The sequence below is a fragment of the Jaculus jaculus genome, chromosome 1 (assembly GCF_020740685.1).
Source record: "Jaculus jaculus isolate mJacJac1 chromosome 1, mJacJac1.mat.Y.cur, whole genome shotgun sequence".
Taxonomy (NCBI): Eukaryota; Metazoa; Chordata; class Mammalia; order Rodentia; family Dipodidae; genus Jaculus; species Jaculus jaculus.
In genome coordinates, this window is record NC_059102.1 from 291,268,524 (window position 1) to 291,293,144 (window position 24,621).

Sequence of the window (24,621 nt, forward strand, 5' to 3'; positions counted from 1 at the left end):
AAGCCATAATCTCCATGGATCGGCTATACTCAGAAGACGAATAGACTTCTGCAGCTGCTGTGCTTAGAGAAGCATTGTGTCCTCCCACATCCTAAGCAGCTTCGACTGGTCTAGGCAAAGTTGACAGCTGTCCTTGAGCTCCGACAGAATCCATGCATTTCCAATTCTCCCTTACAGTAAGCCTTCTTGGAAAGAAAATGGAGTGGTAGATATTGATGGCAGCTCTGGAAACCAAAAATCTGTTGAGCGCTTAGAATTCACAGGAAACAACAATCATCTTTTCAGAGGTTATTTAGATGACACAGCAGTTTGCTATTGCAGGCTGGCTATGGAATAAATCATGTCAAATTTTAATCTTTTTAAATATTTTATTTTATGTATTTGAGAGAGTGTGAGAGAGAAAGGAGCAGAGAGAGAGGGAGAGAGAGAATGGGTGCAGCAGAGCCTCTAGCCCTGCAAACAAATTCCAGACGCATACGTCACCTTGTTACATCTGGCTTATATAGGCCCTGAGGAATTGAACCTGGGTCCTTTGGCTTTTCAGGCAAGTGTCTTAACCACTAAGCAGTTTTACAGCCCTTTAATCTCTTTTGTTTGGGTTTTCAAGGTAGGGTCTCATTCAACCCAGGTTGACCTGGAATTCACTATGTGGTCCAGGCTGCCCTTGAACTCATGACAATCCTCCTACCTCTGCTTCCCAAATGTTGGGATTAAAGGCATGTACCACTATACCTAGCTAAGTTTTAATATTTTTTATATATCATGAATCAGGACTCATGAATAATTGATTTCTCAATCATGTAATCCTACTCTGCTTCCTGAGTAATGGGATTACATGTATTTCCCACCAGATCTCAGTATGATTTTTTTTGGAGTGTGTGTAGTATTTCATATGGGGGGGTATATGTACATGTGTGTTCAGATGCCTGTGCCCTATGAACATGTATGCAGAGTCCAGAGAAGGATATCAGGTATCCTTCTCTATTGTTTTTCTGCCTTATGTACTTAAAATAGAGTTTCTTACTGAACCTGGAGTCCCACCATTTTTCAGTTAGCCTGCCCGGCCAGAAAGCCCCAGTAATCCTCCCTCTGACCCTTCAGCACTGGGGTTACAACACGTAAGACCATGTGCCTGTCTTTTTCCAGGGGTCCTAGGGACTGGACTAAGTTCCTCATGCTTGAATAGCAAATACTCTTACCTAATAAGCAATCTCCCCAGTCCCATGACATTCTCTCTCTCTCTCTGTATGTGTATTTTATTGAGAAGTGTAATATATGTACGCCAGTAATTTGATCATATTCCCATTCCTTTATTCTTTTATTGTTCCTTTTCCCATATTCCAAAGTCCCTCCTCCTTCAACATAGCCATTCCTCTGCTTTTTCTGTCTAATTATTTCTTTCTCCTTCCATGTGAAAATTGAATGGGCTCAGAACTGTGCTGGTCTTGTGGGGACATCAGTAAGCACAGTCAGGTCATGTCAGAGGATAGCAACCTGAAATACACCTATGTACCCTGTGGCTCTTAGATTCTTTTCAACCCCTCTTCTGCAATGCTCTCTGAGTCTTGAAGGGCAAGGTAGAAATCTCCTTTAATGTTGAGGTCTGGGCAGCCTCGTATGTTCTGATTTGATGAGTATGGAGTCTTCTCCGTGTCTATCACCATCTTCATAGGGAAGCTTGTCTGGCTAGCAGTGACAGCAGCACTCATATCCATTCCACCACTACTTCTGCACTGTTTCCTGAGCTCTGGCAGGTGTGATAGAGATGACTCATCCAGTGCTAAGCCATGGGGTTTCTCCTCTTCTTGTCATTTTGATGAGTCTTGTGCTTACCTGGTAATCATCATCTATAAAATGGAGGTTCTCTGACCAAAAGTGAGAACAGCATTAATCAAAGGGCTTAACCATACACAATTAGAAGGCTGTTTGATGCACTTAATGTCTCCATTTAGCCAAAGAACACAGGGTCTATGACCTGTTAAGACACAGACTTTTACTCAGTTCTCAGTACCAGGCATAAATTCCCACCAACTGAGTGGGCCTCGTATCAAACAGAGAGCAGTTGATTTCCCCATAACTCCTGTGCCACTATTGAACATGTGGGTGCATCTTGCTTAGCTGGTTGATTTTGTAGCTTGTAGCATCCACTGCTTACTCAGACTGTAGATGACTTTTCTCCTTCAACAGTTTGCATAGCACATTATGGAAGCTATCCAGCAGGGAGATGGCTTCAATCTTGGTGGAGAAAACAGCTCAGATATTGAGTACTTTCTTAGCATGCACAAGCCCTGGGTGCAATTCCTAGTATTACAAAAACTAAAAAAGGAAATAAGCTGGGCATGGTGGTGCACACCTTTAATCCAGCACTTTGGGAGGCAGAGATAGGAGGATTGCCATGAGTTTGAGGCCACCCTGAGACTACACAGTGAATTCCAGGTCAGCCTGACCTAGAGTGAGACCCTACCTTGAAAAACCAATAATAATAATAATAATAATAATAATTTGATCATGAAATTACATCAGTAGAAGGAAAATGTGACTTCTGTTAGTAGCATACAAGAAATGCTCAGGGACTGGAGAGATGGCTCAGCAGTTAAGGCACTCACAAGCAAAGAGTAATGACCCAGTTCAACTCCTCAATACCTATGTAAAGTCAGATGCACCAGGTGGTGCATGCATCTGGAGTTCATTTGCAGAGTGGCTAGAGGCCCTGGCACACCCATTCTCTATCTGCCACATGCTCTCTCTCAAATAAATAAATTTATGTATTACTCAAACTTAGTTCTGAAATGTGGCTTTCCTCCTATTAAAAGAGAGTAGGTAGATACCAAATTAACTTAGAACACTGTAGCATAACTTACACTACTTGATACAATACTAGCACTGTTTAAACTGTACAAAGATCATTTAAACTTTAAAAAAAATGTTTATTTATTTGAAAGCAACAGAGAGAGAGAGAGAGAGAGAGAGAGAGAGAGAGAGAGAAGAGAGAGAGAGAAAATGTGTGTGCCAGGGCTTCCAGCCACTGCAAACGAACTCCAGACACATGCGCCCCCTTGTGCATCTGGCTGACTTGGGTCCTGGGGAATCGAGCCTCGAACTGAGGTCCTTAGGCTTCACAGGCAAGCGCTTAACCACTAAGCCATCTCTCCAGCCCTGAATCAGGCTTTTAATAGAACTTTTCCTGGTGGCCACATCATCTATTGGTAAACTTGATTTCTAGATGCTATAGTTAACTTGGTAACTTTTCCTTTCCATTTCTTATCAAATTTCCACCTTTCTTTTTTTTGTTACACTTAGAAACATAGGAAAGTTGATGAAAGTGCTCAGTCTGCCATCCTTACCTAAATCTTTAGTCCTCATGGCCACAGTGACTTATTTAAATACTAAAATACATGATGTAGTTTTCTCTTGAGTTTAAAACTGGAAATGTATAATTAGCAAGAGAACACAATTTATGATATTAATTGTAATGTAACTGAAAATATCTGTTTATAAAATATAATTTAATATAGTTTAGTCATATGTAACTGTTCAAAAGTTTAAATGGGGGCTGGAGAGATGGCTTAGCGGTTAAGCCATTTATAATGATTATCCTTTTGTGCATCTATCTCCTCCATCAGACCATGAGAACCGACATTGGAAATATTTGTCTTTATATTTCTAGCATGTGACAACTGCTAGCTAAAAGGAAAGGTGGGTGCTCCATGTATGCCTGTGGGACTAATAATGCATGCATACTCATATTATTGTAATAAAGGAAATATGCAGGTAATGGCTATCTCTTGTATGCATCCTATAAACTATAAACTGGTTACAGGGTAGCCTTCAACCAGTGGTCTCCTTGCAGAAACCCAATTTCTAAAGATGCCAGTGTACTTTTGGTAAGCATCCCCTAGAAAAAAGTAGGCAATTGAGAATTTGTGATTTAATAACTGTTCCTCTTCTAACAGCACATGAAAAAATAGTGAATGAAACAAAAATGAACTCAGAAAGGTGCATAAAATACAGGGAAGATGTGGCAAGGCAGAGATGTTAACATTATTAAGGAGTATCCAGGCACTCGCTATGGAGCCAAGGCTGGTCTTAAATTCACTTTGATCAGCCCTCCCCAAGTACAGCTCCCCACATACTGGAATTACAGTGACCCACAATACCCTGCTCTCGTGTGCCTAATTTATAAATTAGGCCTCATCATAGTTGTGCACGTATGGAGAAAAACTAACACATATAGGGTTCAGTTCTACCCAAAGTTTCGGCATTCACTGTGGGTCTTGGGACTTGTCCCCCACAGACTGGGCTGGGGGGAGGCAACTAAAGCGCTACCTTCATGGTGTCAACAACCAAAATAAATGGACTTAAGCCAAACTAAAAGAAGCATAGAATATTCAAACTTTTTAATGAATTGCATTGAAAAAATGAATAACTACCCAGATTTTTTAAAATACATGATGCAGTTTTCTCTTGTAATAAAGAAATCATTCCAATGAGCAAAACAGAAAAGATATAAACTAGTTTGTGAATTTTAAAGGATAACATGGACCTTGGCAAATGATGTTGAGGATACTTTTTACAGTTCAGGAAAAATTTCCCGATCAGAAAGAATGATATATTTCCTCTTAGGAAACAGGAATGGTGAGATGGCTAAATAGTTAAAGACATTTGCAAAGCCTGATAACAAGGATCAATGCCCCTGAGCCCATGTAAAGCCATACGTACAAAGTGGTACGTGCAAGAGGAGCTCTTTTGTAATGGCAAGACACTCTGACACACCTACTCCCTCTTTCTCTCATTCTCTCTCTCTCTGATGGCAGATAAATAAATAATGAGAAAGAAAGAAGAAAAATGGTAAGAGAATTCTAGAGAATAAATATCAGAAGTCTGTGCTGGAAGGCATATTTTCTCAAATATCAACAACAAAGAGATGGGCAAACTTTGTGATAAGTACAAAGCCTGAAGCTTTTCATATTTTAATTTATTTGGTTTTGCTCTATTGGTAATGAATAGGCTTTGCTAATTCTTTTCTGCCAATCCTATTATATGTACAGAGCTATTTCTGCAAGGGTCATCAAGATTCAGGGCTCTTAACTCTGAGCTTACACTGGTCCAAGTTCAAAAGGAGTTTAGTGCACAGGGATTCTCGCCCACTGAACATTATCAAGGACACCAGGCCCAGAGCTCTAAACTGTAAGTCTGGAGGTAATTGTTTTGAAAGTATTTTTTTAATTTTTGCCTGAGGGAAAAGAAAAATTTTGCTATATATTCTTATGTTCTTTTAACTTATTTCAATGAAACAGCATATATACTACAAAGATAATTACATACTATATATCTTTCCTTTCTAAAACAATTTATACAGTCATCTCCACTAGTAATTCATAATTAATATACAACTTTGAATCTGAAATTATAAACAGTTAAAATAAAACCAGACACAGAGAATTAATTTTAAAATTTAAAATTTTATTCTTCCTTTGAGTGAGAGAATAACTGAAAGGAAAAAATGATAATTCCTTGCACTGTGTGTTTGAAAGATTGGCTATATGTTTTGAAACAAGTATTTCATTAAACATTAAAGCATTCTCAGATCTCTGAATCAATCAGTTGTATATTTTGGAGCATTTTACTAAATACTGCATATTTTAGTTTGTGCTGTCTTTTTAAAACTTGTAAATGGAGATAAAAATGTCTGCTTCAAATAACTGAAACATTAATAATACCAAGATACTGAGAATTAGATGATATTTGTTATGTCACCATTGTTATACTTGATATAAGTAAACATTTTCTTCTGTTTTGCTCCATCAACATTATTTTACTAACACTTTACAATTTGCATGATGAAAATGAGTGCAGTATTGTTTTGCAATGCAGCTTATTAACTGCAAAATAGCTTTTGACATTCATTTATTATATGTTTTCCAATTATGCAGGGTACTTAGAATCACCTAACATTAAGGTATAAAATAACTTTCACAAAAGGGGCAAGGAGGAGGGAAAGGACGGTACCAACATGTATTGTTTACCTACTAAATATGTCCATACCTAATAAAAATAAATTAAAAAAAACTTCATCAATCATCTACTCTATTAAGGCAAATTTTGTCAAAATTGTATACTCACCAAGTAAATTTTAGGTTACGTGTTATTATTTGTGAACCTTTAATCCCAGCACTCGAGAAGCAGAGGTAGTAGGATCACCATGAGTTTGAGGCCAGCCTGAGACTACACAGAGTTCAACTCTATCTCGGGGAGTTGTGGGGGAAGCACAACAAAGCAACAACAAAAAACAGTGTGTACTGGAACAAATGTGTTTATAAGAAAAAAACATACCAAAAGAAGAATTTCTTATAAGATTATGACACTTCTCTCCACAAGTCGGAGAAGGTCTGTATGCTGTAAGAGCAAACCTGGATAGGCTCATGTGTTTTCATTAGGCACAAGTAGTCAATCATAATTATTAACTTGGAAATAGGTCAACTTTTACATAAGCTCATATTTTCAAAGAATACTATTTGCTGATGATATAGGGTGACAAGTGTGAGACTGCTATTTGCTATGCACTCCTGACAGAAAATTGTTTAAGAGACTTCCTTCACCTTCTACCACCCTAATCTTGATTGTTGAAAACTATTTGAGCATGGAAGGAGCTATGAAAACTGCTCTGAAGTGTCTTTATCAAAGTTGCCATCATGGTTCTTCCATCAAAGTCACCATTAACTTTATCTAGACTCTAGGTGGAGGGAGTAATACATAAATTAAGGGTGTGTGCTTTATATGCAAAGAACAGCAAAATTACATTTGCTGAATTTCAGCCACTCATTTTCTTATCCATTATAGTAATTTTTAGGACTGTGTGTCCTGTATTCCACTCATGATTATGGTGACACTTGGGCTGGGGAGATAGATCAGTGGGAAGCAGACCCAAATAAAATATAGGCATGCTACCTACAATTATAACCCCAGTTTTGAGGGGGTGGAGACAGGAGAACTGCTGGGGCTGGCTGGTCAGTCTTGACAGAAAAAAAATATAGCAGCTCCAGGTTCAGGGAGAGGCTCTATCTCAAGGGAAGGCTGAAGAACTATACAAGAGCGAGTGTACCTAACAGTCTCCTCTTGACTTTGCATTCATGCACACAGGTGCACACATCTGACACATGTATACACCATGCACACACACATGCACACACTTTCCTCTCATTATGGCATGACAAAATGTAAAAGTTGATCTATCTGCAAATTAACAACTAGAATGACTAAAGATGGAAACAAAAGTCTGTACTTGTTACTTTCTTGGAAAATGCCCATTTCCTTACAGAACTGAAATGCAAAGAAGATATATAAAGCATTGTTACATAAACACAGAAGGAAAATCAAATAGAAAACCACTTAGCAACGTGCAAAATTATGATTCAGTTCATTAGAAAACAAGTCATGTTCACTGTAAATCAACATTGCCATACTCCCCTTGGATTCCTATGGTCATAATTTTCTTATTATTTTTTCAAGCAATTTAATGTACATTTTACTATACCATATTTCATAATTTCAAATTAATCCCATCTGTATGTTCTTAAATGCTTTGTGGCAAATGATCACTATTATAAATGACCCAGTCAGTAATAAAGCATGAAAATATAAAACAGTTAAGGAATAAAACATATGATATGTCTGTAAGTATGCACACATTCGTGTGTTCTTTGGGTGGGATAGATATAAGCAGTGCATGTATTGATTTCTAAATAAAATTTGATTGACCAAACATATTAGTAAATTTAAAGTTTTGATTTAATTTTGTAATATTTGATTATTTACTAATTATAAAATTAATCTTTCTAAAGACCTATTAAGCTTAGTTAGTAATTAATCAACATGAAATACTACACACTTTGCATAATTTCCCTCATTTAACCTTTAGGTGACTTTTGAAGGTATACACTATTGTTTTTTTGTTTCTGCTTTTTGAAGTAGGGTCTTAGTCTAGCCCAGGCTAACCTGGAATTCACTGGGTAGTCTCAGGGTGGTATTCACTGGGTAGTCTCAATCCTTCTACCTCTGCCTCCCAAAGTGCTGGGATTAAAAGTGTGCACCACCACACCTAGCTGGTAGACACTATTATTACTCCAATTTTATGAATGAGAAAGTAAGGAACAAAGACTTAGTATTTTCCCAAGGTCAATAGTTTGTGGAGCTGTATTTGTAGCCAAGTGCCATAGTGCCAAACTCGATATTATCCTGCTATCTACAGCATTCAAACACATGGCTCCTACCTGCAAAAATCCAAATTCCTCCTTTGAGAAAAGATAAACACAAATAAATCATTTAGACAGTAATTTAAGGAATGACCAGATATGAAATATAAAGTTCCCTCTATACCGATTCTAGCCTAGGGCCACATCACTCTGAGGTAGCCATCTCTCCTTCTCAAAGTGTGTGCAGAATAAAAAGGGAAATAGCTCTTTAGTGAAATAACCATTATGATTTGAAAGACCACTGCTGATAACTTATTTTAGTAAAGGTAGAAATTATTTCTACAGGAGTCCAATATGACAGTGGGAAAGATATTCCTGGTAGGGGTTAAATCATCTCATATTAACACATTAGCAGCGGTAAGAACATTAGCCTGGCTTAGTTGATCAGATTAACTCACAGTCACCTTGGAAAACACTGCAGTGCAGGACTGGAGAAGTACTGCTACAACTGGGAAAAGGCTGAACAGGAGGCCAGCAAGGGTGAATGGTTCAGGTGACACTCTCGTGGAATCCAAATCAAGAGCCCAACTGCATCCACCTAGCCATTCTGCTGGCTTAGCTGTCTCACAAGATAGCACTTCCTTGGTTCCACTGCAGTTAGTATGTTACCACTAAGATTTTCTTAAGGACATAAGAATGACAAGAGGATTAACCAAAAATGCTTATATAATCTCACATGAAGGGAGGATCCAAGCCTATATTTTGGTGAGACTTTCTGTAGAATCCCAGAAGTCTGGTTTCAGAAGCAGGACAAGAAACAGTGATGAACCACAGGCAAATGGGAGAGGAGCTACTTCTGGATTTGCCTCATTTCTGACTGCAACCCTTAGGCCACATGGGGACAATCCCACAAAACCAAGAGGCTCCAAAGCTTCAGCAGCCTTGGGAAAGTCCAGAGCACAGAAACAGCATCTAGAGTGTGCATAATTTAAATTATTCTTAGAAAACTCACAGCCAAGAACTATGTACTGAATTGTAACCCCCCCCCAACCACACACACATACAGACACACACACAAACACACAGATGGTAATGTCCTAATCCCCTATGTGACATATTCAGAAGTAGGACCTTTACTAAAGGAATTCCAAATGAACCCATAGGGGTATGACATGGATTCTATAGTGTCTTTATAAGAGATATTAGAGAGCATGACTGACCTTACTGGGTTTGTTTTTTGTTTGAACCACATGGTACCTGGTACTTTGTTATAGCACCCTACACAGAGAGAGATACCAAGAAACTGTTTATTTGTTACTTTTGACTAAGAAAAGTGGTAAAAAATTTGAAAGACTTAGGGTTCATTTTCTAAGGAAACACACACAAAAGCATTAGATCCTGTCTTTAAAATAGAGTGAGAGAGAAGGAGTTAGAGAGAGAATGAGAAAGGATGTCTGAGAATGCAGCTCAGCTTATTAAGTGCTTGGCTACCACATACGAGGCCCAAGGCTTCATGCCCAGCACATAAACTGGTGGTGATGGTGGTATATCCATGTAATCTCACAGTAATTCAAAATTATTCTCAGTTACACAGAGTTGAAGGCCATGTGTGCTACATAAAACCCTGTCTGAAAAAAAAATGGGGGGCTGGAGAGATGGCTTAGTGGTTAAGATACTTGCCTGTGAAGCCTAAGGCCTCAGGTTCGATTCCCCATTACCCACATAAGCCAGTTGCACAAAGAGGCGCATACACCTAGAGTTCATTTGCAGTGGCTAGTAGCCCTGGCATACCCATTCTCTCTCTCTCTCAAATAAATAAATAAAATATAAAAAAACTTTAAAAGAATTGGGCAAAGGTATCTCCCTATGTAGCTCAGATTGGCCTCAAATGAGATCCTCTTGCCTCTGCCTACTGAGGGCTGGGAATATAGTTTTTACCATGATTCCTAGATTACTAATTTTTCACATAAAATGTGTTAGGAAGTAATAGGTCCATGAAGCAAACAGACTTAATTTGAGAAACTGATCTTAAAGATTTCTAGAGTCATAGAACTATTACTTTAATGACAGATGTGAAAATTAAATGCCATTCTTTGAAATTTGAGTTCATTTCTTAACTAGGCCTGGTGGCTCCACTTGTATTCCAGCTATATGGAGGCTGAGGCAGGAGGATCAGAAACTACAGGTCATCCGCAGTGAGTTCCTGGCCAGACTGGCATGCATGAGATCCTATTTCAAAACAATTACAACAGCCTAAAATTTAAAAAGAGCAGGAATAGAAATTTTGTATCTATGTAAGATGGAAAATACAATAGCTTTTGAAACACAGTAAGTCTTGATGAAGGTGACAGTTTCTACCTATGTTCATGCTTTTTCTCACCAGTTCCCCATCATACAAACTTCTGCTTTTTATCACTCAGTCTTATAATAATCTTATTGCTGTCCTAAATCTTACCTCAAGGCACAGATGGAATATTTATCCATTCACAATATCATTTCAAGCCATGTAGGTTTTTAAATTATATATATATATATATATATATATATATATATATATATATATATATATACATATATATATGGAGAGAGAGAGATAGTTAGTTTCTCTCTAGGCCAGACTTACCTGCAGTTCACTATCATCTCAGGCTGACCTTGAACTCATGGTGATACTCCTACTTCTGCATCCCCAGTGCTGGGATTAAAGACATATATCACCACACCCAGCTAAATTATGGATATATATTTTGATTTTATCAAGCAGAAATAAAATACTATGTGTCAATATTTATGTCCCTATCAGATACTAAGTTGATTACTTTTAGGATGCTAATGTAAGTTTTGATGAATATAAATTATTTGGGATAATCAGTACATACTAAAGTGAGGCAGTGACAAGGAAAATTAATAGGAATGTAGATAATTTTATCAGGCTGCAAGTTGTACAGTAAGTATGCCCATGTCATAGTATTTTTTTTCAAATCTATTCATTCCTTTCCCTGGCAGTAGGCAGCATCAAATTTTGCCCATTTTTTTGTTTTGTTTTGTTCTGCTTTTTTCCAAGGTAGGTTCTCACTGTAGCCCAGGCTGACCTGGAATTCACGATGTAGTCTCAGGGTGGCCTCAAACTCATGGCACTCCTCCTACCTGGGCCTCCCAAGTGCTGGGATTAAAGGCGTGCACCACCACGCCTGGCAATTTTGCCCATTTTTATACTCTAGTTCCAAGAGACACATTAGGTAATTACCTAGATGGACTCTGTATTTTACCAAGTCAGGCAGCCTAGCTGGCTCACATCTGAGTATTAGTAAACACTTTACTGAAATAGCTCTGTTCTTCATGTAATTCAGAGCCCCAAGAAATGTATGGCACAATATAGTCTCAGTAGATACTAATGCACTCAATGGATAAGGTTTGATCTAAGTAACCGGATTATCTTTCTGATAAAGGGATTGATTGAAATTGGCACAACTCCAATGAGTGGTTGGTATATAACAGAAATGCCATTATTATGTTTATCTGAATGATAAGAATCTGGAGCTAGTTCAGAGGATATCAATTGTACAGAAAAGTGGGAGGAGAGATGCAGAAATGGCTTAATGGTTAAGGCACTTGACTGCGAAGCCTAGGGAGCCACATTCGACTCTCCAGATCCCATGTAAACCAGATGTACAAAGATGAGGCAAGTGAAAGGTCACACATGCCCACTAGGTGGCACAGGCATCTGGAATTTAATTGCAATGGCTGAGGCCCTGGCATGCCAGTTTTCTGTCTGTCTCTCTCTCTCTCTAAAATAAAGATAAAATAAAAACAAAGAAAAGCGGGAGGAGCAGAGAACAAAAATTACTCCAGATGGAGAGTAGCAAGTATTGTAAACTGTGAAAAGTCTCATCCAGGAAAACTGTATCACATTTAATCAAAGTCAGCTAAGGACCTTGCTAGCTGCGACAGTTTTCAAGCTTTCCTTGGTTCTGACCTTGTCAGTTCTATAGAATTATAACATGAATTATAGGCTCCAAGCCACATATTCAAATAAGATTACTGAAAGGGACAGATTGGTATAAGCCTAGAATTCCCCAGATAATTATGCAAGCCATGTTCTAATGATTCCAGAGTGTGGGGGAAGGGCAAGTAAAAATTTAAAAATATATTCCTAAAATAACTGAAGTCCTTAATGTTGCATCATCTGTCCAATAACATTTATTACTTTTCTTTTTTCCATTATGCTTGAAAGTTGCTAAATGCATTTAATTCTATATTCTTTATTACCCTTATAATTACAGAAATATTCTAGAATTATTTGGTTTTCTTTTAACAGCATTAACTTAAAAGCCTTCCCTTGTTCAAGTGGGAAGAATCAAATTGGCAGAGATTTTACTTCAAGTGATTCTGGCTAGTGACCATAGTAAAGGAAACAAAACTACAGGACCAGTCCAACTTTTTAAAGTGTTTTCTTTTCTTTTTTTTTTTTTTTTTTTTTTGCAAGCAGAGAGAGAAATGGGCAGGGGAAAATGAGGAAAATGAGCACATCAAGGCCTCTAGCCACTGCAAATGAACTCCAGATACATGGGTTATTTTGTGCATCTTAGGCTAACATTTGGCACCACAAAATCAAGACAAAAGAGTTTTAGTTTGTCATCTTGTGCCTTGAGAATGTACTAAAAAGACCAATTCCTGGTTGAAGTATAACTCAACAAAAGCTAGGAAAGAATTCAAATCACAAACTAGATGACATCAGTACTAAAAATTGACTGTGGATTATGTTGAGTCTATAGTGATTGTGTGAGTATGGGTATAGCCTATGAAACTAAAAAAGAGACCGTAACAAAGGAGAAAGAGGTCTTGAGGAAGGGGGAGGAAGGCAATAGGCCACATGTGTTATAAAGGCATAAAGGAGGCTGGGGGTGGAGGAAAGAAGGAGGATAGGAGTGTAGGAAGATGAGGGAAGGAGGATCAATAAATACATTTTTTTTGAAAATGCCATATAGAAACCTACTACTTTATAAGCTCATTAAGATTGGCCACCATCATGAAAACAAGTGATCATAAATGTTGGCGGGGATGTGGAAAAAAAGGAACCCTTCTACACTGCTGGTGGGAATGCAATCTGGTCCAGCCATTGTGGAAAACAGTGTGGAGGTTCCTAAAACAGCTAGAGATTGATCTACCATATGACCCAGCTATAGCACTCCTAGGCATATATCCAAAGGACTCATCTCATTTCCTTAGAAGTACGTGCTCAACCATGTTTATTGGTGCTCAATTTATAATAGCTGGGAAATGGAACCAGCCTAGATGTCCCTCAACTGATGAGTGGATAATGAAGATGTGGCACATTTATACAATGGAGTTCTACTCAGCGGTAAAGAAAAATGAAGTTATGAAATTTGCAGAAAAATGGATGGACCTGGAATGCATTATACTAAGTGAGGTAACCCAGGCCCAGAAAGCCAAGCACCACATGTTCTCCCTCATATGTGGATCCTAGCTACAGATGATTGGGCTTCTGTGTGAGAACGAAAATACTTAGTAGCAGAGGCCAGTAAGTTGAAAAGGAGACATAAAGGGAAGAGAAAGGAAGGGAGGAGGATAATTAATAGGTTGATATTGTATATATGTAATTACAATGATTGTAATGGGGAGGTAATATGATGGAGAATGGAATTTCAAATGGGAAAGTGTGGAGGTGGGGAGGGAGGGAATTACCATGGGATTTATTTTGTAATCATGGAAAATGTTAATAAAAATTTAAAAAAAACAAACATAAATTTTTTAAAAGTTGAGTTTGAAAGGAGGCAAAGAGGAAAAGGCAGCAAAATTTAGTCTATCTACTTTTTAAATTTTTAATTTTTTATTTATGTGGTGGGGGGATAATGGGCACACCAGGGCCTCAAGCCACCACAAATGAACACCAGACACATACACCCCCTTGTGCATCTGGTTAATGTGAGCCCTCGGTTATCGAATCTGGGTCCTTTGGCTTTACAGGCAAACACCTTAATCACTAAGCCATCTCTCCAGCCCTATGTACTGTTAATATACCCTCTCTGATGAGGATTTCAGAAGGATCACAACTAGATGCATATCTTATAGAATATATGAGCATGTATAATAATAGAATTTACCACATAATTGGAAAATAAGCAAGTGTAGCAGTTAACCTTCTTATTTCTGGGGCAAAACACTCCATCAGAAGCAGTTCATGGAAGGAAAGGTTCTGTTTTGGCTCACAGTTTCTAGGAGAAAGCAGGAAAACAGCAAACAGCCAGGCAGACATCACTCCTCATGGCAGCAGGAAAGAAGTAGTCTATGTACTGGGCGTGGAGCCAGCCTATCTTACCCCAAAGTGACCCCCAGTGACACACAGCCAGATTCCACTCTACAAAGGCTCCATAACTTTCCCAACTTGCCACTAGCTGGGGGCCAAGTATTCAAAACACATGAACCTATGGGGAACAGTTCATTCAAACCACCACAGCAAGTAAGCTGGATTCAACTGTGAGCTAAGTTCTACATCAAGCTATCAAGGAGTTTCCTATGAATAAACATGGCCATCAGTTTTCGGTATTTTTTAGCTTCTTAAAAGTACTACACGTTGGGCTGGAGAGATGGCTTAGCCATTAAGCACTTGCCCGTGAAGCCTAAGGACCGCGGTTCAAGGCTCAATTCCCCAGAACCTACGTTAGCCGGATGCACAAGGGGGCACACGCGTCTGGAGTTTGTTTGCAGTGGCTGGAGGCCCTGGTGCGCCCATTCTTTTCTCTGTCTCTCTATCTGCCTCTTTCTCTCTGTCACTCTCAACTAAATAAATAAAAAATGAACAAAAAAAATTTTTTGTTCATTTTTTATTTATTTAGTTGAGAGCTACAGACACAGAGAGAAAGGCACATAGAGGGAGAGAGAGAGAATGGGTGCACCAGGGCTTCCAGCCACTGCAAACGAATTCCAGATGCGTGCGCCCCCTTGTGCATCTGGCTAACGTGGGACCTGGGGAACCAAGCCTCGAACTGGGGTCCTTAGGCTTCACAGGCAAGCGCTGAACCACTAAGCCATCTCTCCAGCCCGCAAAAGAATTTTTTTTAAGTACTAAACGTTTAGTTACTGGTTGTTTTTAATTTTTTTTGAGGCAAGCCCAACAGACTTGCCATATATATATGAAAGAGAGAGAGAGAATTGGCACACCAGGGCCTCCAGCCACTGCAAACAAACTCCAGACACATATGCCCCCTTGTGTGTCCTTGCACACTTAAATCACTTTGTTTGAGGGACCTGGAAAGTCAAACATGAGTCCTTCGGTTCACCTTAACTGCTAAGCCATCTCTCCAGCCTACTGGTTGCTTTTGTTTCCTTGGTGGATAGTGATTTCATCCAAACTTGCACTTTGGTGTAGAAAAATGATATGATGTTAAGTATAGATTAGAAATGGTTCTTGGGCCATCATTTTTCAATGTTACTTCAATGCCAAAGCTTGTATTTTCCAAACCACATACATAAAACTTTACTCTTTTAATAGTGCAATGGATAACAGTAGGCTCCAAAATCAAATACAGGTTAAATCCTTGTTCTACCATTTACTAACTATGGGTGAGTAATTAAAAATCCCTGCCCTTTAGCTTCTTCAACTGTAAAATACAACTGACAGTTGTCATACCACATATAGCTATGAGACATTAAAAGGAATTGTCACATAAATTAATGTAAAAATGTCTGCCACATGGTAAGTGCTCATAACAAACTAATTATTATTAATTTTTATTTATAAAATATTGGTATATAATTTATGAAATTTGTAAATATAATAGTAAAAAAGAAGGTAATCAGTACTAACAGTGTTAACCAGGGACAAAATAAAGGCAAAACGTCTTTTAAAGACAACACATAAATTACCCAGACATCCTAAGTAATACATGTTAATTACTGTGCTATTACAATACAAAAGGAAATATTATAGCACTTTTTCACATAGTGAAAACCCTTAACCTACCATGGAAACTAGTGGTTGGAGTTTACAAATACACACACACACACACACACATACACACACACACACACGTATTTTTATGTCTCTCTGCATGCATGTACATTCTGGACCTTATCTGCATCATTATTTATGCATCCTACAGATTGTACCAGCTCTAAAATGGAAGAAGCCAAAAGTCAAAGTTTGGAGGAAGACTTTGAAGGACAAGCCACACATACAGGTCAGTATAGTTGGAATAAAAACAATTAAACTAGGATTACATCTAGAAACATCTACTATACTTACTTATAATATTCAACAGAGTTCAATAACTTCATGGGAATAATCTATAAAATATTTGCATGCATAAATTAACTTGATAAGAAATAATCCAAAAGCTTTAATGATATAGGAAATACTAATTATTGATAATTTCTTTCTACCCAATTACCATAAGACTTGTTTATCTGCATTTTAATTAATCTTTCCATACCCCAATCTCCCTGTTTGCTCCCACTACAGACTTTCCTTGGTACTCTGTAACTAGTAGAGCAAAGGTAAATAATCTTTCATTTTTAACTTTTTCAAGTAGAAAAAATAAGAGAATGAGAAGGAATTCTTTAATCCAATGGATTTCAAACTTTCTAAGAAAATCTAAAAGTTCATTTTATCCAGAGCCTGTTTTCTTAATCTGCTCATTGTACATGGCTTGTCTATGTTCCACTACCAACAGTCTAAAAGTTAACCATTACGACAAATTTTAAAATTCAGGCAACTTTTGATGCTATGAATCTTGAGTAGTAATTCATGCTCCTTTAATATAGATTGGAACCTTTAAATGTAGGCATATGTTTAAATGAAATCACACTAGCCCTAGACAAAATACCAGGAGTCAATGTTATAATTGGTATGGTAGGAATATCTTCCAAAGTATGAAATAAAGAGAAAAGGTTAATAAAAGTCATTGGAAAGAAGGAAGAAAGGGAAAGAGGGAAGAAAGGAAAGAGGAAAAAGGAAGGGAAGAGAAGAAAGGGAGGGAGGGAAATGAAGAACCTCTTTATGTATGTACATTAAAAGATCTTCTAGATGCACCATGAAGTGTAAAGAGCAAGGTAAGGAAAGGCTATGCTAACGTGTCATTTGGTGAAAACCAGGTTTCTTCTTTCCACACACATAAATATACATGCATATTCTGCATAAACACAAAGCATCTGGAATGATCACCTGCATACAACTCATAAAAATAGTTGTAACAGGGCTGGGGAGATGACTCAGTAGTTAAAGGTGCTTGTTTTCCAAGCCTGTAGGACTGATGTTCAGTTCCCCAGAACCCAGGTAAAGCCAGATGCACAACGTGATGTATGCATTTTAAATTTGTTTGCATGCAGCCCTGACACTCTCTTGCATACAGGCATGAATACATACATGCTTGTCCCCTCTCTCACACACACACATATTTAAAAATATTTTTAAAGTAAAATATAGTTCTAATAAATTCATATTAAAGTAGGCTTGGTGGTTCATGCCTTTAATCTCAACATCAAGATACCGAGGAAGATTGACTGAGTACAAGGTCAGCCTGGGCTATAGAATGAGTTCCAGATTAGCCTGTGTCAGAACGAGAACCTACCTAAATAGACCAAAAAGTATAATAAATTTTTATTAAAATTATATCATCTCCACTCAGGAGGCAGAGGTAGGAGGATTGCTGTGAGTTTGTGGCCATGCTGAGACTCCATAGTGACTTCCAGGTTAGCCTGGGCTACAGTGAGACCCTACCTCGAAAATACCAAAAGAATTATATCATCTCTATCACATATAGTATGAATAAATTATTATGCAATATAAGGGATAAAGAGAATGTACCTAAGTACAGAATATTAAACTATATTGAAGGATATTCAGTCTAATAGCACATGTTTTCATAAACTTATTTTTCAGGACAATTGGTAACTGAATGTTAGAATTCTAGTTAGATCACCTGTGAGTTACCTTTTTTTTTTTTTTTTTCTTGCTGTGTTGAAACACAGAGCTTCATGATGCAAGGCCACACACTGTCCCAATTGAGCTTCATCTATCTTCAACCCTTTAATTGATTTTTCTTAAACTTGAAAATCTTATCCCTTCTATGTTTATGAAATAGTCTTAGGACCTTAAAGGAATAAGGTAGCGATATATGATATTCTTACGGCCATTTTACTTTTGCTAATTGAATTCACATCCTTTTGTCATTGGCTATCTTTTAGGTACCATTGTTACTATTTCTCCAATAATTCCAGTTTGTAGTACCAATGTTTGTTTATTACAAAAGCTTCTTTCTTGTGTTAATGAAATGACAATTTTTCTAAATTTCTAGTTTCTTTTACATATTTTAACTTTACTACAACTTTTAACTTTACTACAACTTTTCCCAATAGTTCAAAGTTCCTAGCTTATATTTTCATTAGTGCTCATGTTTCAGAGATTCTTTACCAAAGCCCACTTAATAAATTTAATCTGAGAGAATGTTTTAGAAGTGCAGAAGGGAATTTCTAGCACAAACAAGATGTTTGTTTGTGATGTAGTACAGGACAAGTCTATTCCCATGGCAAACCTAACACAGGTTCCAATTGAGCAAACACTCTTTTAAAATTTTTCTTTCAGGACCCAAAGGAGTAATAAGTGACTGGAGAAAGTTTAAACTAGAAAGTGAAGATGGTGATTCAATGCCACCTAACAAGAAGGAGATTCTCAGACGAATGTCTTCTCAGAGCAGAGATGACAAAGACTCAAAAGAAAGACTGGGAAGGAAGGTAAGATAAGCAACAGCTAACAGTAAACTAAGTGTGTTGAGGCTCAATCCCTATCATGATGTGTATTTGGCACAGTCATATTGTTACTGTCAAAAGCTAGGTAGAAATGAAGTGAATCCCTTGTTAAAGTGAATATGTGATGAAGGTATTCTGTACTAATAAACATACATGGCTGCAGTGAGAACCAAGGACAACCAAAATCTATCAACAAGACAAGACTAGCTGACTCCCTGGAAGGAGATGAACCACCCTTCCCACAGCAGCTAGAGCCTAGGGGAAATCACAGAGAGGAACTGGCAAGATGAACAAGAGTGCTGCTTCCAAGGTGAGCCTGACAACCTGGACCATGGTGATGGAGACAGACACCGAGGATACTCAAAATGCTCCAAACCAGAAATGCAAAAACTGCCGAGAGCTCAACACTAATGTACACTTAAAGCACACCCACCAAGGCTCAGGGAAGTTTATGGAAAGGGGAGGAGAATGTAAGAGCCACGGGGTAGGAGGGAATATCTAGAGGCACTCCCCTCGCCCCCAAACACACAGTGACTGACTGCTGCTCTCACAACTCATAACCCACAACTCCATGGTGAATACCAGCAACCCCACTAAAGAGGACCCTCAGTGCAGTGGGCACAGGGAGGAGGGAAACAATGTTGCCAACATGTGTCCATATAAAGTTTCTACTTAATAGAAACAAATAAAAAAGAAATATACCTGGCTGTCAAAAGAATGAGTTACAGATATAAGGATTGATGTAGGGGTATTTTCATGATATGTGAAAGTAAATCCCAGAATTATAAATTACATGAATAATTCAATTCTCTACAGCAACACAAACATATCTTTGTTATACTTTTATGTCTATATGATTATAAGCATATGAACTGATATGCAGAAAAGTACAGAAACCCTCATCAAGTTGACAATATTTATAATTTGGCCAAGAAAAGAGGGAAAAGGTAAGCAGAATAAGTCTTAAGTTTAAAAAGGCAGCATTTAATAAACAACTCACTTATTGAAGTCATATAATGTGTATGCTTATATCATAAAGGTATACATTGAAAGATAGCCCATAAAATGTTAATGTTAAATTGGTGGAATTTCAGTATTTGTTACTTCTTTTCTTTAGCTTTTAGGTCATTTTAAAATCATCATAATTAGCATGTAGTCTTGCATACAACAAGAATGATAATTTTCATTTGTGGGGAAAACCACTTTAGTGGGTTATCTGTCTCCAAACTAGTATCAGTAGGGTACTGAGTTTCAATAGAACGTGATGAGAAATATACCTTGGACATGGCTTCTGGCCATGATGATATTCTTTAAGATTTTGCAAGGGTAGAGGCTGGTTCCTCACTGAGTTGCTTACAAGGTAAAATAGACAATTGCACTTTTCCATCTGAGAAATTACAAGAACACTTAAACTTGTTTTAAACAGATATGAAAGGAAAATAAATAAAAAAGTGTTATTAAATATAAAATACTATCAAATGGTTGACACTCTAAGATTAAACTTTGGAAAATTGCCTGAATGCCTAAATATCTATATGCCTAGATGTATGAATGGAATAAATTGTGATATCAATGTTCAAAATATATCATCAAATCAGTATTTCTGTTGTTTGGTCTCCTAAGTTAACAAAAATATCATACCAACTTAAGAACTATACAAAAATATTTAACATTTTTAGGACAAAAGTAAATTAATTTAGTTCCATAATATTCACAGAGAAAAGTATGAGAATCAGAGAAAGGGATGGCAAATGCTTGTACCAGTACTTGTTAGGCTGAGGCAGGAGGATCTTGAGTTCCAAGCTACCCTGAGGTACCAGAGCTCCAGGCCAGACTGAGCAGCAAAGCAAGATCATTTCTTCATTACTTTTTTTTTCTTTTAAAGGAAAATACTGAATAAAAATTTAAAACAAACATTTAAAAAAGAATAATAGCTGGGCATGGAGGCATACACCTTTAATCCCAGCACTAGGGAGGCAGAGGTAGAGGGATCACTGTGAGTTTTAGGCCAGCCTGGAACTACAAAGTGAATTCTAGGTCAGACTGGGATAGAATAAGATCCTTCCTTGAAAACAAAAAAAAAAGAAAAGGAATATAATAAAACCATTAAGGAAACAACTAGCGGCTGGAGAGATGACTTAGCGATTAAGCGTTTGCCTGTGAAGGCCTTGATTCCCCCGTACGCACGTTAGCCAGATGCACAAGAGGGCGCATGCATCTGGAGTTTGTTTGCAGCAGCTGGAGGTCCTGGTGTACCCAATCTCTATCTCTCTTTATCTGCCTCTTTCTCTCTCTGTTTGTTGCTTTCAAATAAATAAGTAAAAAATAAGGGCTGGAGAGATGGCTTAGCGGTTAAGCGCTTGCCTGTGAAGCCTAAGGACCCCAGTTCGAGGCTCGGTTCCCCAGGTCCCACGTTAGCCAGATGCACAAGGGGGCGCGTCTGGAGTTCATTTGCAGAGGCTGGAAGCCCTGGCGCGCCCATTCTCTCTCTCTCCCTCTATCTGTCTTTCTCTCTGTGTCTGTAGCTCTCAAATAAATAAATAAATAAATAAAAATATTTATATATATAAAAAAAGAAAACAAGTAGGAGGCAGTAGAAAGAGGTAGAAAGAGGTGGAAGCACAAAGGAAAAATCAAAAGGTGTCGGGTGTGGTAGCACACACCTTTAATCCCAGTACACAGAAAGCAGAGGCAGTAGGATTGTTGTGAGTTCAAGGTCACCCTGAGACTATATAGTGAATTCCAGGTCAGCCTGGGCGAGAGGGAAACCCTACCTTGGAAAACCAAGAAGGCATACGATACTTCTATTTAATTTTCACTATCTTCTTATATAAAAGTAAGCTAATAACACCTACCTCAGATTAAATACCATAATCTATGTAAAATGCCTGAGACATGAAAGATTCTCCATGAGTACTAGTTTCTTGCTATCATAATTTTCCTCTCCTTTGAAAACTGACGGTAGTCATTATTCAGGTGCTTACATGATAATAAGGTAACTGCTATGATCCGTTTTGGGACCATCCAACTTTCAAGGTTCTGGTGTACCATATGACATTATATCCCATCACTCCTCTGTATATTTTTTTTCTTGGATTGGGGGAAGAGGTGATTAACAGTAGTTATCACATTATTAATGGAGTCAATATTATAAAAGGATGTGAAGGTAATTTTATATTCTAGTCACAATGAAAAGTAGTTATCTTGGAAAACAGAAGTTAAATCTCTCACTTTTGATTAGGCCAGTGGTTAAGAATAACCTTGGCTGGGGGTGGGGGGGAGAATAATCTAGGAGGCTTGTTAAAACATGGATTACTTAGCCGCACCCTTAACAGGTTCTGATTCAGGAGATCTGGGTGGAGCCCATAAATGTGCCTTTCCCAGAAGTTACCAAGTGATGGTGATATGGCTGGTTCAGCCATTAACCCTCCTGGCCAGAGCTCCAAATAGTAGCAAAATCTGTCCATCATATTTCTTTTTTTAATTTTTTTATTTTTTAAAATTTTTATTATCATTTTCCATGATTATAAAAAATCCCGTGTTAATTCCCTCCCCCCCCACTTTCTCCTTTGAAATTCCATTCTCCATCATATTACCTCCCCATAATAATCATTGGCATCATATTTCTTAAAGTAAACCATATGCTAAAAAATTTAAACACCTTTACAGATGAAGCACTAACATGAAGAGGCATTTGTTAGGAACACACTTAAGTGTGTGGGTGTATTTCTTTTTGGTGAAAGATAGATATTTCAGAGCTGTGTTTTGTTGACAATCCAAGTGGAGGGTAGTTAAGTGCCAAAACTCCAGCTGATACCACAAATCTACTGAGCCTCAGCTACACTAGCAATAGTTCTACATACATCTGTCATGAAAGAACTACTGAACCCATATTAAGTAGCAGATGCAGTGAAAATACAATCAAGCACTAAAATTCTTACCCCCATTGAACACATTAATTAGAAAAATTGATGCTAAGCAGTTGATCAAATATATGAGACAAGTTCAAGAAGTAGTATTGCTATGAAAAAAAAAAAAAAAACAGTATGAAGAATGAAGAGTGTAGAGCAAGGCCCCTTACAAGTAGAGTAATCCAGTATTCCAGAAAGTGGTATTTGGACAGATGCTTAAATGGTGTCAAGGAGACCAGATTGGACATGGGGAAGATGGACTAAACAGAGAAGACAACAGACACAAACCTACACTTGAGGCTACGTCTAGTGTGTCTAAGAAGACAAACTCCTAGGTCTGCTGTGTCCAAGAAAAACTCATTTAAAAAATATTTTGCTTATTTATTTGAGAGAGAGAGTGAATGGGCACACCAGAACCTTAGCCATTGCAAATGAACTCCAGATGCATGCACTACATTGTATATCTGCCTTACACGGGTACTAGAGCATCACAGGCAAGTGCCTTAACCACTAAGCCATCTCTCCAGCCTCAGGAAAACTTTTATTTATTTTTTTTTTTTTTTGGTTTTTCGAGGTAGGGTCTCACTCTGGTCCAGGCGGACCTAGAATTAACTCTGTCATCTCAGGGTGGCCTTGAACTCATGGCAATCCTCCTACCTCTGCCTCCCGAGTGCTGGGATTAAAGGCATGCGCCACCACGCCCAGCTAGGAAAACTATTTTCTAATTAAATTGTTGGTATCTTTTATTTTGTTGATTTCAGATGAGCATTCAAGAATATGAGCTAATCCATCAAGACAAAGAGGATGAGAACTGCCTTCGCAAGTACCGTAGACAGTGCATGCAGGACATGCATCAGAAGCTGAGTTTTGGGCCTAGATATGGCTTTGTATACGAGCTGGAAACAGGAGAGCAATTCCTGGAAACAATCGAAAAGGAGCAGAAGATTACCACCATTGTTGTCCACATTTATGAAGATGGTGTCAAGGGCTGTGATGCTCTGAACAGTAGTTTAACATGCCTTGCTACAGAATACCCTATGGTCAAATTCTGTAAGATAAAAGCTTCTAATACAGGTGCTGGGGACCGCTTTTCCTCAGATGTACTCCCTACCCTGCTTGTCTACAAAGGTGGGGAACTCATAAGTAATTTTATTAGTGTTGCTGAGCAATTTGCAGAGGAGTTTTTTGCTGGGGATGTGGAGTCGTTCCTGAATGAATATGGGTTACTGCCAGAAAGAGAGATACATGCCCTAGAGCAGACCAACATGGAAGAAGAAGATATCGAATAGACACACACTATGTCAATATCTTGTATTTATTCTTTATACACTGATCATTGACTCTAGTAGTAGCTCTGTTCCTTTAGCGAACACTAAGTATGTCAATGCCTATGTAAATTTGGAAAAAGATTGACATTAAAAGTATGTTAGTAGTATGTCTTACAATCCATTATTCAAATTGAGATAATGCTTTACTACAAAAGCATTGTAGTTCTTAGCAAGCTATTAGCAAAAAAGAAAGAGGTGGATAATGTTATGTCACTTTCCAAAAATCCCTTTCATGTTATGTGTTAGCTTTTATACTCTTTTTTTCCTGTTTTCATTTGTGCATTTTAAGCTGCATTATTACTTACAATTTAGCTTGTACAATAAAAGTAAAATCTCACAAGGAAATAAATATTCTATATAAATTTACTGTTTCTCAAGTATTATATATATATCTAACAAGGTCTCTTACATCCCAGTCAGATCAGT

General features: G+C 37.8%; 1 protein-coding gene across 1 annotated transcript; it reads left to right on the top strand.

The window, feature by feature from the left end:
* The first annotated feature begins 5,099 nt into the window (after positions 1-5,099).
* On the top strand, positions 5,100-24,156 carry Pdc (phosducin). Its single transcript, XM_004659504.3, has 4 exons — positions 5,100-5,187; positions 16,313-16,390; positions 18,793-18,941; positions 23,629-24,156. The coding sequence occupies exons 2-4, from the start codon at positions 16,330-16,332 to the stop codon at positions 24,154-24,156; spliced, it is 738 nt and encodes a 245-aa protein (XP_004659561.1). The 5' UTR covers positions 5,100-5,187; positions 16,313-16,329.
* Positions 24,157-24,621: the final 465 nt, after the last annotated feature.

What these genes read in the sequence shown, in the direction of transcription:
- Pdc (XM_004659504.3), top strand. Translation starts at nt 16,330, where the DNA reads ATGGAAGAAGCCAAAAGTCAAAGTTTGGAGGAAGACTTTGAAGGACAA. An exon ending in AGGACAAGCCACACATACAG is followed by an intron (nt 16,391 to 18,792) that starts GTCAGTATAGTT and finishes TTTTTCTTTCAG; the next exon opens with GACCCAAAGGAGTAATAAGT. An exon ending in AAGAAAGACTGGGAAGGAAG is followed by an intron (nt 18,942 to 23,628) that starts GTAAGATAAGCA and finishes TGTTGATTTCAG; the next exon opens with ATGAGCATTCAAGAATATGA.